At 33.1% G+C, this 15,333-nt stretch overlaps 2 protein-coding genes across 7 annotated transcripts; one reads left to right on the plus strand and one right to left on the minus strand.

Annotated features, from left to right (window-relative positions):
• Nucleotides 1-1,131: 1,131 nt before the first annotated feature.
• LOC130810669 (uncharacterized) lies at nucleotides 1,132-2,063 on the plus strand. Its single transcript, XM_057676812.1, has 2 exons — nucleotides 1,132-1,946; nucleotides 2,039-2,063. Exons 1-2 carry the CDS (start codon nucleotides 1,132-1,134, stop codon nucleotides 2,061-2,063), a joined length of 840 nt encoding a protein of 279 aa, XP_057532795.1.
• Nucleotides 1,975-13,009, minus strand: LOC130821420 (DEAD-box ATP-dependent RNA helicase 51-like). Of its 6 annotated transcripts, none has more exons than XR_009045366.1 (15): nucleotides 12,707-13,009; nucleotides 11,139-11,324; nucleotides 10,790-10,975; nucleotides 9,729-9,812; nucleotides 9,453-9,494; nucleotides 9,229-9,300; nucleotides 8,820-9,119; nucleotides 7,651-7,689; nucleotides 7,470-7,574; nucleotides 7,115-7,183; nucleotides 6,907-7,032; nucleotides 6,393-6,556; nucleotides 5,958-6,079; nucleotides 5,750-5,854; nucleotides 1,977-2,112 (listed from the first exon to the last, which is right to left on the minus strand). XR_009045366.1 is itself a non-coding variant. In XM_057687198.1 (13 exons), the coding sequence occupies exons 1-13, from the start codon at nucleotides 12,854-12,856 to the stop codon at nucleotides 2,097-2,099; spliced, it is 1,539 nt and encodes a 512-aa protein (XP_057543181.1). In that variant the 5' UTR covers nucleotides 12,857-13,009; the 3' UTR covers nucleotides 1,975-2,096. The 6 variants fall into 6 exon arrangements, 3 of the variants coding, with proteins under 3 accessions (XP_057543181.1, XP_057543198.1, XP_057543190.1); XR_009045365.1 differs by lacking the exon at nucleotides 1,977-2,112 and adding an exon at nucleotides 2,175-3,098; XR_009045367.1 differs by lacking the exon at nucleotides 1,977-2,112 and having other exon boundaries at nucleotides 5,958-6,084.
• Nucleotides 13,010-15,333: the final 2,324 nt, after the last annotated feature.

Genomic DNA, 15,333 nt, shown 5'->3' on the forward strand with positions numbered 1-15,333 from the left:
TTCACAATTAGTATATTATTATCATATAGTTTCCTAACTTAGGTTATTTGATTCTTTTTTTGCAAGAATATCATGTACTCATGATATTTTGTCTTCACTAATTATTAGTGTATATAAGGGTTTTTTAGTCTTTTCTCCAATATTACCTTAGCTTTTCTTTTATTTAGTTTTTCAGTATATAAAGGTTGCATCAACCACTCTCTTCTTCAAGAAAAAGAAAAGATAGATTTCTGCAACTTGAAAACTCAAGTTCTCTATATTCATTGTAAACTCTTCTTCTTTGTTCAATACAATCAAAACTTTTCTCTTGTGAATTTTATCATGGTATCAGAGCGGGCAATGATCTATCCAAAAGCATGTCAATTTTGATTATACAACAAACATCTTCTCTTCAATTGCGAACGATTCACTCGGCAAATTCGCATAATCAAACTCGTATCCGCCATAGCTAGCGCAGCAGTTTTCTTCTGGTTTTAAGTTGGAAAGCACTCAGATAAGTTCTAATTTCTGAAGAAATATAACTTGATTATTCAAGAAATTGAATCTTTAATTGATCCATTTTTAGGGTACAGCAAACCCTAAATATAAAGAGTAATATTCGTGATCAGCAATTTGGTGAGGGAAATTGATCCTTATGGAATTTCTGTCTTTAATCTTTGTTTGTTGATATCGTTGATTCTTGTTGGATATAAAAAATAAATAAATAAATAAATAAATAAATAAATAAATTTGAAATAGGATCTTTAATCTTCGTTTACTGTTATTTTGAAGATCCAAGGAATTGACAATTGATAAGTCTCTATAAAGGGTAATTTTTTCTTGATTGGTGTTTCTTTTAGCTCATTCAGCCTTTATATCCAAAAAATGTCTTTAGAAAAACTACCTAAAACACAAGATCCTAGTAGTGTGTTCTTCATTCATCCTAATGAGAATCCTGGAGTGTCTCTTGTGTACGAAAAATTTGCTGGTGAAAACTATAGTGAATGGAAAAGAAGTATGACCATTGCTTTAGCAGCCAAGAATAAATTGTGTTTTGTTGATGGAAATCTTGAAATACCTCAAACTACAGATCCTGATTACAAAGCATGGGAAAGATGTAATAATCTCATCATTTCTTACTTAACTCACTAGATGCATCCATCTCAAGAAGTGTTATACTTTTCTACTGCAAGAGAGATTTGGAAAGACCTAGAAGAAAGATATGATCAAAGTTCAGGACCACAACTTTTCACCCTTCAACAGAGTTTGGCTGAATTATATCAGACCTCTTCAATGTCTGTTGCAGAATTTTTCACAAAAATGAAGGCTTTGTGGGATCAAATTAATGGAAATAATCCTATTCCAGTATGCAGCCGCAACAAATGCTCTTGCGATCTAACTCAGAAATTTTTAAAGGCCCAAGAAGATGAAAGAATTGTGTACTTCTTAATGAAATTAAATCCAAAATTTGCCAATGTCAGAACCAATATTTTAATGATGCAACCATTACCTAACATTGCTCTGGCCTACAGATTGATCATTCATGAAGAAAAGCAACAAAGTATAACAGAAATCTCTTCACAAAATGATCAACCAATGGCATTTGCAGGAAATTTCAATAGAAGACCAGAATTCAAGAAAACATATATTCAACAGAATACTTCTCAATCTCATAACAATCTTGAGAATGTTCCAAGATCTTATCAAGGAGGTATCACTCAAAGAAAGCCTAATGGATTCATGAACGGTGCTATGCAATGCACATACTGTCATAAAAGAGGTCATAATAAAGAAAACTGCTGGGAGTTGAAAGAATTTCCACCTGGACATCCAAAGTACAAAGGCAAGAAAGCAGCACATGTAGCACTTATTGATGATACAGAAAATGATGAAGTCACTATCTCAAATAATCAATATCAACAATACATACAATGGCTAAATAAACAGCAAAAGGATAGCAAGACAGAGTCATCATCATCTGGGGTTCACTCAAGTATCCACGCACATATCCCTGTTCATGCTAATACAGCAACTACTGCACTCACTGACAAACATACAGGTACTTGCTTATTTTCATCTTCTAACACAAAGTGGATTGTGGATTCTGGAGCAACAGATCATGTGTGTGCTAATCTGGATCAATTTACAAATTTTTACAAAAACAAGAGCATACCTAATACAATTTATATTGCAAATGGTAAGAAAGCCAAAATTGAGCATATAGGAGAAGTTAAATTGGATAATGGAATTCTGCTCAAAGATGTTAAACATGTACCTGATTTTAAATACAACTTAATATCCACACACAAGTTATGCAAAGACATGAAATGCAAAGTAGTATTCACTCATGACAAGTGTTTACTACAGGATCATTTTCAGAAGAATTTCCTTGTTCTTGGTGAAATACACAATGGCTTATATGCTGTCAATACAAATGAAACAAAGGAAACAAGACTGATTTCTTGCACAGCAGAATCAATTGAAGACTTCAAGCTTTGGCATTTAAGATTGGGTCACATACCTTTCTCAAAGATGCAGTTTGTAAATAGTAGCTTTAATAATGTCTCTTTGAAAAAGGAAGTCATATGTCATATATGCCCTAAGGCAAGACAAACTAGAAAACCTTTTCCTATCAGTGCAATAAAGTCCACTAGATGTTTTGAGTTGCTACACATTGATGTATGGGGACCATTTAAGGTTTTAACACATGATAAATGCAGTATGTTCCTAACAATTGTGGATGATTACTCAAGGCACACTTGGATTTTTCTACTCAAACACAAAAAGGATGTGGTTGTTATTATTAATAACTTTGCTGTTTTTGTACAGAATCATTTCAATGTGCATATTGGCACCATTAGATCAGACAATGCCAAGGAATTATGTGAAGGTGATATGTTAAAATTCTACTTAAAAAATGGTATTTTACACCAAAGAACCTGTGTTGAAACTCCCCAACAAAATGGAGTAGCTGAGAGAAAGCATAGACACTTGTTGGAGACTGCCAGGAGCTTATATTTCCAATCCAATATTCCAGAAAAATTTTGGGGAGAATGTTTGTTATGTGCATGCCATCTGATCAATAGGATAGAACTCAGCAGCATTGCTTTCACATCACCCTATGAAAAATTATTTGGAAAGAAACCTTCATTAGAACATTTAAGAGTGTTTGGTTGCCTTTGTTTTGTCTCTACCCTAAGATCTCATAGAAGCAAATTTGATCAAAGAGCTACAAGCTGTGTATTCTTAGGATATCCTTCTAACCAAAAGGCTTACAAAGTTCTGAACTTGCAGACTCACCAAATCATAATATCAAGAGATGTTATTTTTCATGAGAAACACTTACCCTTCCATTATTCTTCCACACCACATAAGCCACTGCCTATTTTCCTTCTTGCTCACACTGAAATTCAACCCACAATATTTGCCTCTGCTCCTGACCCATTCACTCTGCCTCATGAACACCCAGATCCTGACTCCACTTCAAACAATAACAGCCAAAGACAACCTACACATTCAAACATCAATCTTGATATTACACAAAATCCTGACCCACCTATTTCTCAACCCCAACTAGGAACCATAACCTCTAATATCAGACAATCTACAAGACAGCATAAGTCACCCTCTTACTTAAATGATTATGTTTGCTCTCTTTCTTCTCAGATGTCTCATTGGTGTAATCTAGTGGATTTCTCTTTTCTACCCTCAAAGGCACAGGAGCATATTCAAATAATTAATAAGGTCACTGAACCAGTAAATTTTGAAGAAGCAACAAAGGATCCAGGATGGATAGCTGCAATGAACAAGGAGATTGAAGCATTAGAAGGCAACAAAACATGGAGCCTGGTTCCTCTTCCCAAAGGCAAGAAACCTATAGGAAGTAAGTGGGTTTACAAGGTTAAGTTGAAAGCTGATGGAGGTGTTGAAAGATTAAAGGCCAGACTGGTAGCAAAAGGATTCTCTCAAAGGTATGGTATAGACTACATGGAAACTTTCTCACCAGTTATAAAGATGACTACAGTTAGATGCATCATAGCCCTTGCAGCCAGCAGAAATTGGATTCTACATCAGCTGGATATTAACAATGCCTTTCTTCATGGAGAATTACATGAAGAAGTCTACATGAAGGTCCTAGAAGGAGTTCCTAATCCTGATAATTTAGTCTGCAAATAACATAAATCTTTATATGGTCTTAAACAAGCTTCACGACAATGGTTTGCTAGACTCACCATGGAACTTCTACAAAAAGGATTTAATCAATCTAAAAATGATTATTCTCTTTTCATCAGAGACTGTGGAAAGGACTTCATAGTTATTGTTGTATACGTTGATGATATCGTCATCACTGGTAATAATGAGGATGCTATAAAGGATCTCAAACTACATTTACATCACATATTCAGCATCAAAGATTTAGGACATCTCAATTGCTTCCTTGGAATAGAAGTGTCCTATGTCACAGAAGGTATAATTCTCACTCAGCAGAAATTTACCAAAGAGATTCTTGCAGAATGTGGTTTTGATATTAGTAAAAGAACCAAAACTCCCTTACCAGCTAATGTAAAACTGCTCAATGATGAGGGAGAGGTATATTCTGATCCTAGCCACTACAGATGTCTTATTGAGAAATTAAATTTTCTCACTCACACAAGACCAGATCTCTCATTCTCTGTGCAAACCCTCAGTCAATTTCTTCAACAACCCAGATTACCTCATGTCCAAGCTCTTACACATGTCCTTAGGTATCTCAATCATACTTCAGGTCAAGGAATTCTACTGCAAGCAGCACCTCAACTCACTCTTCATGCCTATTCAGACTCTGACTGGGCTTCCTGCCCTAATACCAGAAGATCCATCGCTGGTTATGTCATGCTTCTTGGTCAATCACCTATTTCTTGGAAGTCTAAGAAGCAAAGTACTGTATCTAGATCTAGCTCACAAGCTGAATACAGAGCCATGGCAGCTGCTTCATCAGAAATAACTTGGCTAGTAAGGTTACTCCAAGAACTAGGCATCAAAGATCTATTGCCAATAGCCCTCAAATGTGACAATCAGTCAGCTATACAAATTGGAAAGAATCAATTATTACATGAAAGAACCAAACATGTAGAACTTGACTGTCATTTCACTAGAGACAAGGTTATGGAAGGCCTCATTGAACTCCTGTACACCCCTTCTCAAGAACAGCTAGCTGATCTCTTCACTAAAGCTCTTCCTTCTCCTCAACATAATCATTTATTGAGCATGCTAGGGATTCATGATACTCATACTCCCTAGCTTGAGGGGGGATATTAGTGTATATAAGGGTTTTTTAGTCTTTTCCCCAATATTACCTTAGCTTTTCTTTTATTTAGTTTTTCAGTATATAAAGGTTGCATCAACCACTCTCTTCTTCAAGAGAAAGAAAAGATAGATTTCTGCAACTTGAAAACTCAAATTCTCTATATTCATTGTAAACTCTTCTTTGTTCAATACAATCAAAACTTTTCTCTTGTGAATTTTATCACTAATGGTAAATTATCAACGAAAAAATAAAAAAAATACTACATTTTTTAGGGGAAATTATATTCTTAACTAAATAATTTTACATTTTTCATCTAAACTCATCCCCTCCATATTCCTTTAACTCCTTTTTTATAATTCAAACAAAAAAATTTTAATCTTTTCAAATTCCTCCCCTTTTTCTCCTTCCACTTCTCTATTTAAAGTACGATCGTCAAATATAGAAAAAAATAAAAAAAATTAGAAGAGAAGATGTACTAATTACCCTGCCACTTGGTTATCAACAACCCATCTTCGCCAATCATCTACAATCGAATATCTTATCCATGCTTGGGTACCCAGGAATGGAACTATGATGTCATGATCTCCACTATTTTAAAAATAATTAATAGTAAATTAAATCAAGTGAAGAAATTTAAATTGTACAAAAATTGTAAAATTTAATAGATTAAAGTATAATAATGAGACCATACCTATATATTAAAGAACGAAACCCTTTAGCACTTAGTTTGACATGATATGGAACACTACTCAATATCTCGTATGAATACTTGGACAGATTATAATTGCATCTTTTCCATTCAACAAATGGTTCCTGTACTTGGGTTTTGTCAAAAAATAAAACTACTTAGATTTATTTACATTATTGCATCGCATGCATGATTTAATTAGAATTATGGTTACCATATATTTCATCTTCAGTGGTGTGGGATTGAAAACCTTTTTATTAAGCAGTGGTTCTTGCACAGCAATTCAGTCAATCAATAAACTTTATCTTTCCTTTTGAAAAAAATTGTTGTTCAAGATCTTACTTAGAAGACACAAAAATGCTGGTATGACACATCTTCAAAGCAATTAGCTGAGAAAACCTCAAAAAAGTTACTAAGACGAACAAAACTTTTTAATACCTAACAAATTGCCTAGTATCATCTTTACTTTGCCTCCCATATGGGTTGCTCTCATTGAACCTGCCTTCTACTTTACGCATCTTCTTCCTGAACTTCGAGGCACTGCTATCGAGTTTCAGGTCTACACTCGGAGGGCAAGAAAAGCAAAACGAAGCAGCCACTGCCTGTACACATAAAACACATTGATTTTATTTCATGCTTTAGCGTAATTTAGATTTAGAGGTCCGGATGAATTGAAAACCAAAATGAATGGAAAAAGGTGTTGGATAGTGTGTTCTGAAGTTAAGTAGATTATTTTGTTTTAGTAGTTAGTGATCTACTTAGAGAAGTAGCAAGTAAAAATAGTGGGATTATGCTATTTGATTCCTTAGAGCCCTTCATTGTTAGAACCTTTCAAGTCTATTTGATTCCTGGGTGCTTGGCGTAACGCCAACTAAAATGAGCCTTATCAAAATTATACGTCGGGTCGATTCGCCACGGATAATAATTGAAAATTTCAGAAGAAAATTATTACCTGCAGATCAAGTTGATGAGCATTGAACACATCCTTCATGGAATGCGAGTTATATGCCAATATATAAGCCCTATAAGCTTCTTTAGCTGACTTGTTCAAGTAGTAATTATTTGCTACCAATTTCTCCTGCCAAAATCAACAGCAGGTAAGCCGAGTACTTTTATAGAACTACTTGGAAACGAGAAACAGAAATAGAATGAAGTAGTACCAGATGAGACTGCACATTTGCTAGTTTCCTTTCATCAAACTCATATTCTTTCACAGGAACCTTCTCACTCTGCAGAGACAATTTAAGTCCGCAAAAATAGAAGACAAAAAATATACTGAATCAGTCCAGACTCCAGCACACCCGATAACAGAATAAAATTAATGATTCCCGTGCTTTAACATCAAAAATTCGGCCTTGTACTTCTAAATAAAAAAACACCCTAAAATTATTCATACAAAAAAAGGTCTCTTCAATTTTTCCCCAAAGTATCTAATTAAGAGTCATTTTTGCAATCAAAAAACTTAAAAACTTGATCTTTGCATACATTTTACAATTTTGATGGGATATTTCATACCTTTAAATAAGCAAGGAACCGCAACTCTTCAGGAATTAGAAAGAGCAGAGCATTTCCTTTGGCACCTTCACCACGAGCTGTTCGCCCAACCCTATGGATATATTCCTGAAAGGGTAAACATTTCAGCTAACTGGCCCATATAAAGAGCTTTATCAAAAAGGTAAAGAAGCAAGTTGGAAACCTTTGGATCATCAGGAGGATCATACTGGACAATCCAATCCTACAAATTCAAGAAAAGAACAGATCAATCAACTGTAAAAAGCTGTTGTTAACTGTTGACTTAAACTTGAAACCACCTTTAAACAAATGAAGCACACAACATTTTCCATCATATTAACTGTTAAGTAATTAATAATCACAAATTAACAATTGATTTTGTAGTTTAATCTAACTCTAATTTATAGGAGTATTAATCAGGAACAAGCTTTGCCCATCCTCTCCCCTCAAACTGCAGCCACCGCACCCTAAAACCAAGCTCATCTACTCACCACACCAACCTCCCTCTAAGCCTCTCAAAACCAATGCATATGCACCCTCATTGACCCAATACCCAAGCTCCCCTTGTCCCAAGCCATCATCCTTGCTATTTTTACCCACCCTTTTTCTCCGATTACCCCCATGTCCATACCTGTCACCAACCTCACACCACACACAGCACCCTCACCTTATCATCCAGAGTCCAGAACAATCAATTAACATGGATAATCACTACATAAAACTGCCGCACCAGAGGTTATCATCATCCTCGCTGCCACAGCACCAAGTTCAACTGTTCAACCATTCTTAAACCTCCCTTCCTTGCCCTACCCTTTCCACCACCATTCTCTCGAGCTTCTGCCTGCCCAGTCACCACTCTACAAGTAAAATTCAGCAGCTGCCACTACCCAAAAATTGCATCTACTTTAGAGTATCCACCATACCACCAGAATATAGAAAACAAAAGGCTAGGGTAATGTAAGAGAATAAAGACTGAGAAGTCAGGGTAGGACATGGAGGAAGTGACAGGATCTTTTGGCAAGTAATTTTTGCAAAAAAATTTTCTATCCCACTAATGTGAACCATTTTTCTAAGATTGATATTATCATTGAAGTAGAACTCTATGAAAAACGGTTAACTTGAGAACTATTATTTTTCCTTAAAAATAGTGAGAATGTGGCCCTTATTGACTGATAGTTCCATACCCCTCCATCACCTCAATGCAATTAAGAACTTTCACCAGTACAAAAACTTATACATATTATTGATAAGAAAGAGGTTGTTTCCGATTTTCCATTGGCCCCTTTTGAAAGGTGGGTGCTAGTTAAAAAGCTCATTCAATAATCATATGAGAACGGATGAGTAGATACTAACCACAGCAGGAATATCAAGACCACGAGCAGCAACATCAGTGCATAAAAGTATTCCTTTTTTGGCTTCAATAAATTCAAAAAATGTAGTAGTCCTCTTAGCCTGCTTTTGCTTCCCATAGATATCAAAGCAGTCTATCTGAATGTATCTCAGAAGTTCTGAATGGAACTTTACTGAGTTACAGGAAGAAAAGAAAACCATAACCTTTTTCGACAGATTCCTTTTCAGGAAAGAATAAAGAAGCAAAAACCTCTTTGCACTAGGAATAACACAATAGCCCTGCTGCAGTCCTTCATTGGTAACCTACAATATACAAAAAAATTGGTAATATCTTATTATGAAAACATACAATAGATAATAATGAATACAAAGATTGTTGCAGATGCACCATTGACTTCCAATTCCCACTCACCTTTCTCCTACCCTCATCCACATCAACGTAGATAGGTGTAGATTGAAATGACAAGCGTGCAAGATCTTCCACCTATGAAACAGATTCACATTAGCACCTACAAAGAAATTGAGCAAACTCTTTGTACATTATATTCCAACCTTGCCCCCACACAATAACACACACAAGAAATTTAAACATCATTTCCCTTAAAATGAGAACAAATTACAGAAATGACAGCTTACCTTCTTTGTCTGTGTGGCTGAAAAAAGAGCTGTTTGTCTCTCCTGAAAACAAGAAAAAGTCAAAAATAATATTTCTAGATACTTAGAACATAATATAAAGAGAGTAGCACAAACTACTCATAACAATTAACATTCCAAGAAAAAAAGGCTTTCGATATCGACATTCCAAAATGTTATTAAATCGTCAAACTAATGTACTACCAAATAAGCAACTGAAAACTGTTTGAATATATATAGAAATGTTACAACCATAAAAAAGTAAATAAAATGTTTGACCTTTGGGAGAATCTTTATAATCTGCCGCATTTCTTCTTCAAAATTTGCCTCCAAAATCCTATCAGCTTCATCAATTATCAGGCACTGCAAGCGCAGACAATACAGAACAGTCAAATAATCTTGAAATAAATGCAGCTGAAAGAATTCACAAATAAATTTATCATCGGGTCCAGGCTCATAAGCAAGGAAAGCAAAACAAAGGGGTTACAATTTTAGAATATTGCAAGTATAATGCAAATATACGGTTTCGGTGACGGTCACGAAACAAATTTAGGGTATATTATGTTCGCGGTAAACTCAAAATCCTTCACAATATGGTTGCGATATATTGATTTGGCCTTGTTTTTGCACTATGATCCCAACCCCTGTTAAGAATGGTTTTCATGCTTGGATTCTAAATGATAGAAACATAGAAATCAATTTATGTTGATGGGGAATTTTTTTATTAGAAGAGTGTATATGCATTAGCCATAAATTTTATGCACATAGAAGTACAACTGTATAAATTTCAGGAAAGAAATTGTAGAAACTACTGATTTATCATTATCTAGCCGTTTAAAAAAGGAAAATTCAGTAGAGTAAAAGTTGACACAGTTTCCCATGACTGAAAGTAAATAATCTTAAATCAGTTAAAAACTTACATAGTTTTTCATTTATTAAACATGGTAAACAGTAAAAACTACATATTATTTACGCAAGCATTCAAAATTTCCTTAGATTTCCATTGGTTTTGTAAGGAAAAATATAAACAACAGAAAGTATCACACATCAATAAGATAGCCACATATTCCCTTCAATTTTAATATTCCATTGTTTACCATTCAAATAAGCAGGCTGCTAAAACTAGGAATTCATTCTTTTATTGGAGTTTGATGTTAGAATTTAAAAGTTAGAACTTAGTTTCCACACACACTACAACATTTGTAACAATTTAAAATGCAAGAAAATATAGGCATCAACTTTCCTTAAGAAATCACATCACATGAACAAAGTCCCAAGAGAAGTTCAATGTACTACATCGGTTATGTATATGTCTATAAAGCATATATATAATATATCACCTTTAAGTTCTTGTACACAAATCTCTTAGTATTTTGAAGATGGTCAAGAAGCCGTCCAGGAGTGGCTACTAAAAGATTGACACCTTTGGCGAGACGTTCTGCTTCTCCCCTGCGGTTTGCACCACCCATTACCAAGCCAAGGGTTTGGGAATGATGCTTGAGAAGGTGTTCGGCAACTGTATGGGTCTGCATAAGTAAGACAACTATGTCAATAAAAATTGACCAAGTGAATGAATAGACAACAACCAACCAAATCAAGGCCCCTGTCCAACACCTATAAATAACCACTGACCACACAACAGGATGCAATGTTTCTACAGTATTAGCAGAAATAAGGAATAGGCCTCACCTGTATAGCAAGCTCCCTCGTTGGGCAAATAATGATAACACCCACTCCATTACGAGGAGTGAAGCGAACCTGATACAGCAACTCGACAGCTGGAACTAGAAACGCGAGGGTCTTACCAGAACCAGTCCGCGCAGCTCCAAGCACATCTTTACCTTCCAGGAGAGGAGATATAGTTCTGGCTTGAATCTATAAACAAAGAAATGCAAAAATTAGCAGACAAACCAAAGATTACTTCAGGAAACTGTCAAATGAACTCTTATTTTAGGTTTCAGTAGATAGATTATCTGACACAATGTTCTTATAAACATCATAATCCAACGAATTCAACTTCCGATAAAACAAAATGGGTTAAAGCAAGTGTTTTATGCTTTTTGCATGTTTAAAGGTGCATTGTTAGGGAAAACACACTTACCAATAGATAATTTTGACCAATAATATATTTTGTTATTGTTCAGTAACTGTACACTTAGATATTACGCAAAATACATTGACAACTCCAACAATATATAGAAAAAAGGATTTACATACATACATTAGTATGAAGATAGGGTCAAAGTAGCAACATACAGAGGAAATAAATAGAATTCGGGATAAGAGGCATCTTTTGCAATTTAGTACTTTTCAATAAGTTGAAAACACTACGTATCTATCACGTCGCAGCCACGTTATAAAGGTTTTGAGGCTACCGTAATATAATCATAAAAAACTACAAAACCATCCACATTTACTGGAAAAGTGGTTTCACGACCAATACTACAACCTAATCGGAGATTTGCACTACGCGTGAAAGATCATCGGAAACAACCATCATACATTATTTGTCCATCAGGCAACTAAACAACATACAAACAATCTTCTACACAAACACAAACAAGCTCGAAACAATCAAATGAACAAACACAACAAAGCGGCCTTCTATGTCTATAACAATCCTTCAAGCTCATTCTCAGAGTTCTAGATTCATAGCTTACCTGCTCCAATACAACTTTAAATTGGAAACAAAAAAAAGTATCTCTTTTTAAAATTCGAACCCCTGAGTTAATTAAAGAATGAACCTTTGAAACAACGAGGATAGGAAATCGAGGTAACCAGAAAAAAAAACACCATTCTACAATCTTGCTGATTGCTAAACTCCACCATTACCAAGCATAAGACACATTCCATACCCTCTACAATCAAGAAGCAAGGTAAACTATCATCATTGGAGCATAATGCCATCTTCTCTATGTTTTTGATTACCCAGAATTCCATTTGATTCCCATCTAAGTCAAGAGCAGTTTAACGATTTCTATAGAGAATGAATACGGCAAATATAATTGGAACCCACTTTCCTAGCAAGCATAAGCACAAAAAAAGTCCCCTATCTAACTAGCGAATCAATTCAATAATACTGTGTTGTACATAACACACAAAAATGATAGCAAATTGGTTCAACACACATACAAAGTGTATGTTCGGCTCATTCTATACTAATAACTTCAATTCCCAGTGCACATAACAGAAAAAATTTTAGCAATCACACATAAACCAAATATGTTAAATTTTAATTGGGGAAAAACTCAACATACCTGAGTCATATTGGAAAACCCAATATCCTTAATAGCATTTTTAGTAGGCTCAGAAATAGGAAGAGAAAAGAATGACTGATCACTCATTATTCCAATATCACTACCAAGTTTCTTCTTTTTCGTCTCCTCAGTATTCTCATCTTTCTCCATCTCCAATTCCTCAGTATTTGGTGACGCTTTTTTCTCTGAGAAAGAAGAAAAGACGGCAGAGTGGGATTAGGGTTTTAGGAATTAGAATAGAGAGCGGATAAAACTAAAGTAAAACCGCAAGCACAAGTGCACAACTCCTAAAATTTACTCTCTTTTCATTCTTTAATAAAACGGCCTCTCTTCTTGTTTTAAAGACGATAAACCCACATCATTTTGTTAATTTAAAAAAAAATTGACATGTACGTGTAATTGTAGTATGAAAAGTAACATAACATATTTAGAGTTATAACAATATTTATTTAGGGTTATACTAATATATATTTGAGGGTTATAAAATAATTTATTTGGGGTTATATACATAATATGTTCAAGGTTATAACAATATATATATATATTTGAGGTTATAACATAATATATATGAGATTATAACAACATATATTTGTAGTTATAACATATTATATTTGGGGTTATAACATAATATAAAGTTCGGTATATAATGGTTTGTGTTTGAGGGTATAGTATTTTTATAACACCAAATATATTATGTTATAACCCCAAATGTATGTTATTATAACTTCATATATATTATATTATTACTTCAAATATACATTGTTACAACTCTAAATACATTATGTTATAACCCCAAATATATTATGTTATAACCACAAATGTACGTTGTTATAACCCCATATATATTATGTTATAACCTCAAATATATATATATTGTTATACCTTTAAATATATTATGTTATAATCCAAAATAAATTATATTATAAACCTCAAATATATTCTGGTATAACACCAAATATATTATGTTATAACCCAAATAAATGTTGTTATAACCTCAAATATATTATGTAACTTTTTACATTACACTTACACGCGCGCGTCAGTTTTTTTTAAATCAATATAATGGACCGGGCTTTAGAGAACCGTCTTTAGAAAACACGGTCTCAAGTAAGAATTGTTGTTAATAAAATTCTCACAATAAAAATTTAGGGAATGAAAACTAATAGAATTTTTTTAGATATTAAATGGTAGTATACTATTTCTATTGAATAATAAATTTAATGTAGAAAAAATAAGACTATGAACATTAAAAACTAAAAAAAAGTTAATAGAAAAAAATAAAGACTACAACTAATAAATTTTTTTTATAAAGTTAAGCAATATAAAAATGTAAAATTAAAGTTAATGAAATACGAAGACTATAATCATTACGAAAAATATTAAAATGAGGATGAATAAGTTTTATTTTGACCAAAATTTGTTATATAAGTATATTTATTATAAGAATAATAAATATTACACCTAAAAATGATAAAAGAGAACTTCTTTAAACAAAAAAGAGAATAACTTTTTTATATATTTAAGAATAAAAGGTATATGGTGAAAGTTCACCAATTAGTACCATATTACCGATACAAATAAATATGCAAATTTGCTTAATAACGAATACATAATAGTAAAATTATATATTTTTTACTTATTTACTCATTTATTTTCTCTCTATTTTATATAGATCTTAACATATTATCAATGCAAGCTTTATTTTCAATATCCAAGAATATAAATATTTTTTTCAAACCTAAGTAATCATTTTATTTAAGTAATACCCACAAAATGGATTATTAATCAAACGGTATCAATATTATCATCCAAGTGTTCTCAACACACACACACACAGATATATATATATATATATATATATATATATATATATATATATATATATATATATATATATATATATATATATATATATTATTGACAATAATTTCATATCCTTCATTACAAACCCAGTAATGGCCGATTATAATCCCAATAATACTAATAATCTCCTAGTACTACCAACTCCTAATTCACTTACACGATCAACAAATAATCCACTAGAACCATTAACTATATTTCACCAGTACAACTTACAAATAATTCATCGACACAATTAAGTAATAATGCTCTAATAAGATAACAGCAACAACCAAAGATAAATCCCGACAAATAATAAAAGAACTAAAAACGATCATGAAAAAAACAGGTAATAAATGTTACAATACAAATCAATGTGAAAAAAATTTCTTAGACATGGGTGGCCAAAATAATTTCATTCCCTTTGTAATTAAATTTTTTTGAACCGCCTAAATGGGCTAATAATACTTTTTGCTTTTACGGCTTAGATGGATCCGGATTATTCATTTTATAATTTTTCCGTATATTTTTCTTATATATATATATATTTTTACATACTTAATACGTTATTTTCAGTATTACAAGGAGTATATCATTGTATAGAATATATAAAGTGTATTTTTCTATTCACGTTGTACTTTACTTATTTTTTAAGAGTATTAAATATAATAACAATATACTGTATAGTTAGGAACAATTCTCTATAAAAGACTGATTAACTAATTTTTTTCATAAATTCTTATATGAGTCGGTCTCACCTTGAGACATGCCTCATATTTGGATTAAAT

The sequence above is a fragment of the Amaranthus tricolor genome, chromosome 1 (assembly GCF_026212465.1).
Source record: "Amaranthus tricolor cultivar Red isolate AtriRed21 chromosome 1, ASM2621246v1, whole genome shotgun sequence".
NCBI classification, from domain to species: domain Eukaryota; kingdom Viridiplantae; phylum Streptophyta; class Magnoliopsida; order Caryophyllales; family Amaranthaceae; genus Amaranthus; species Amaranthus tricolor.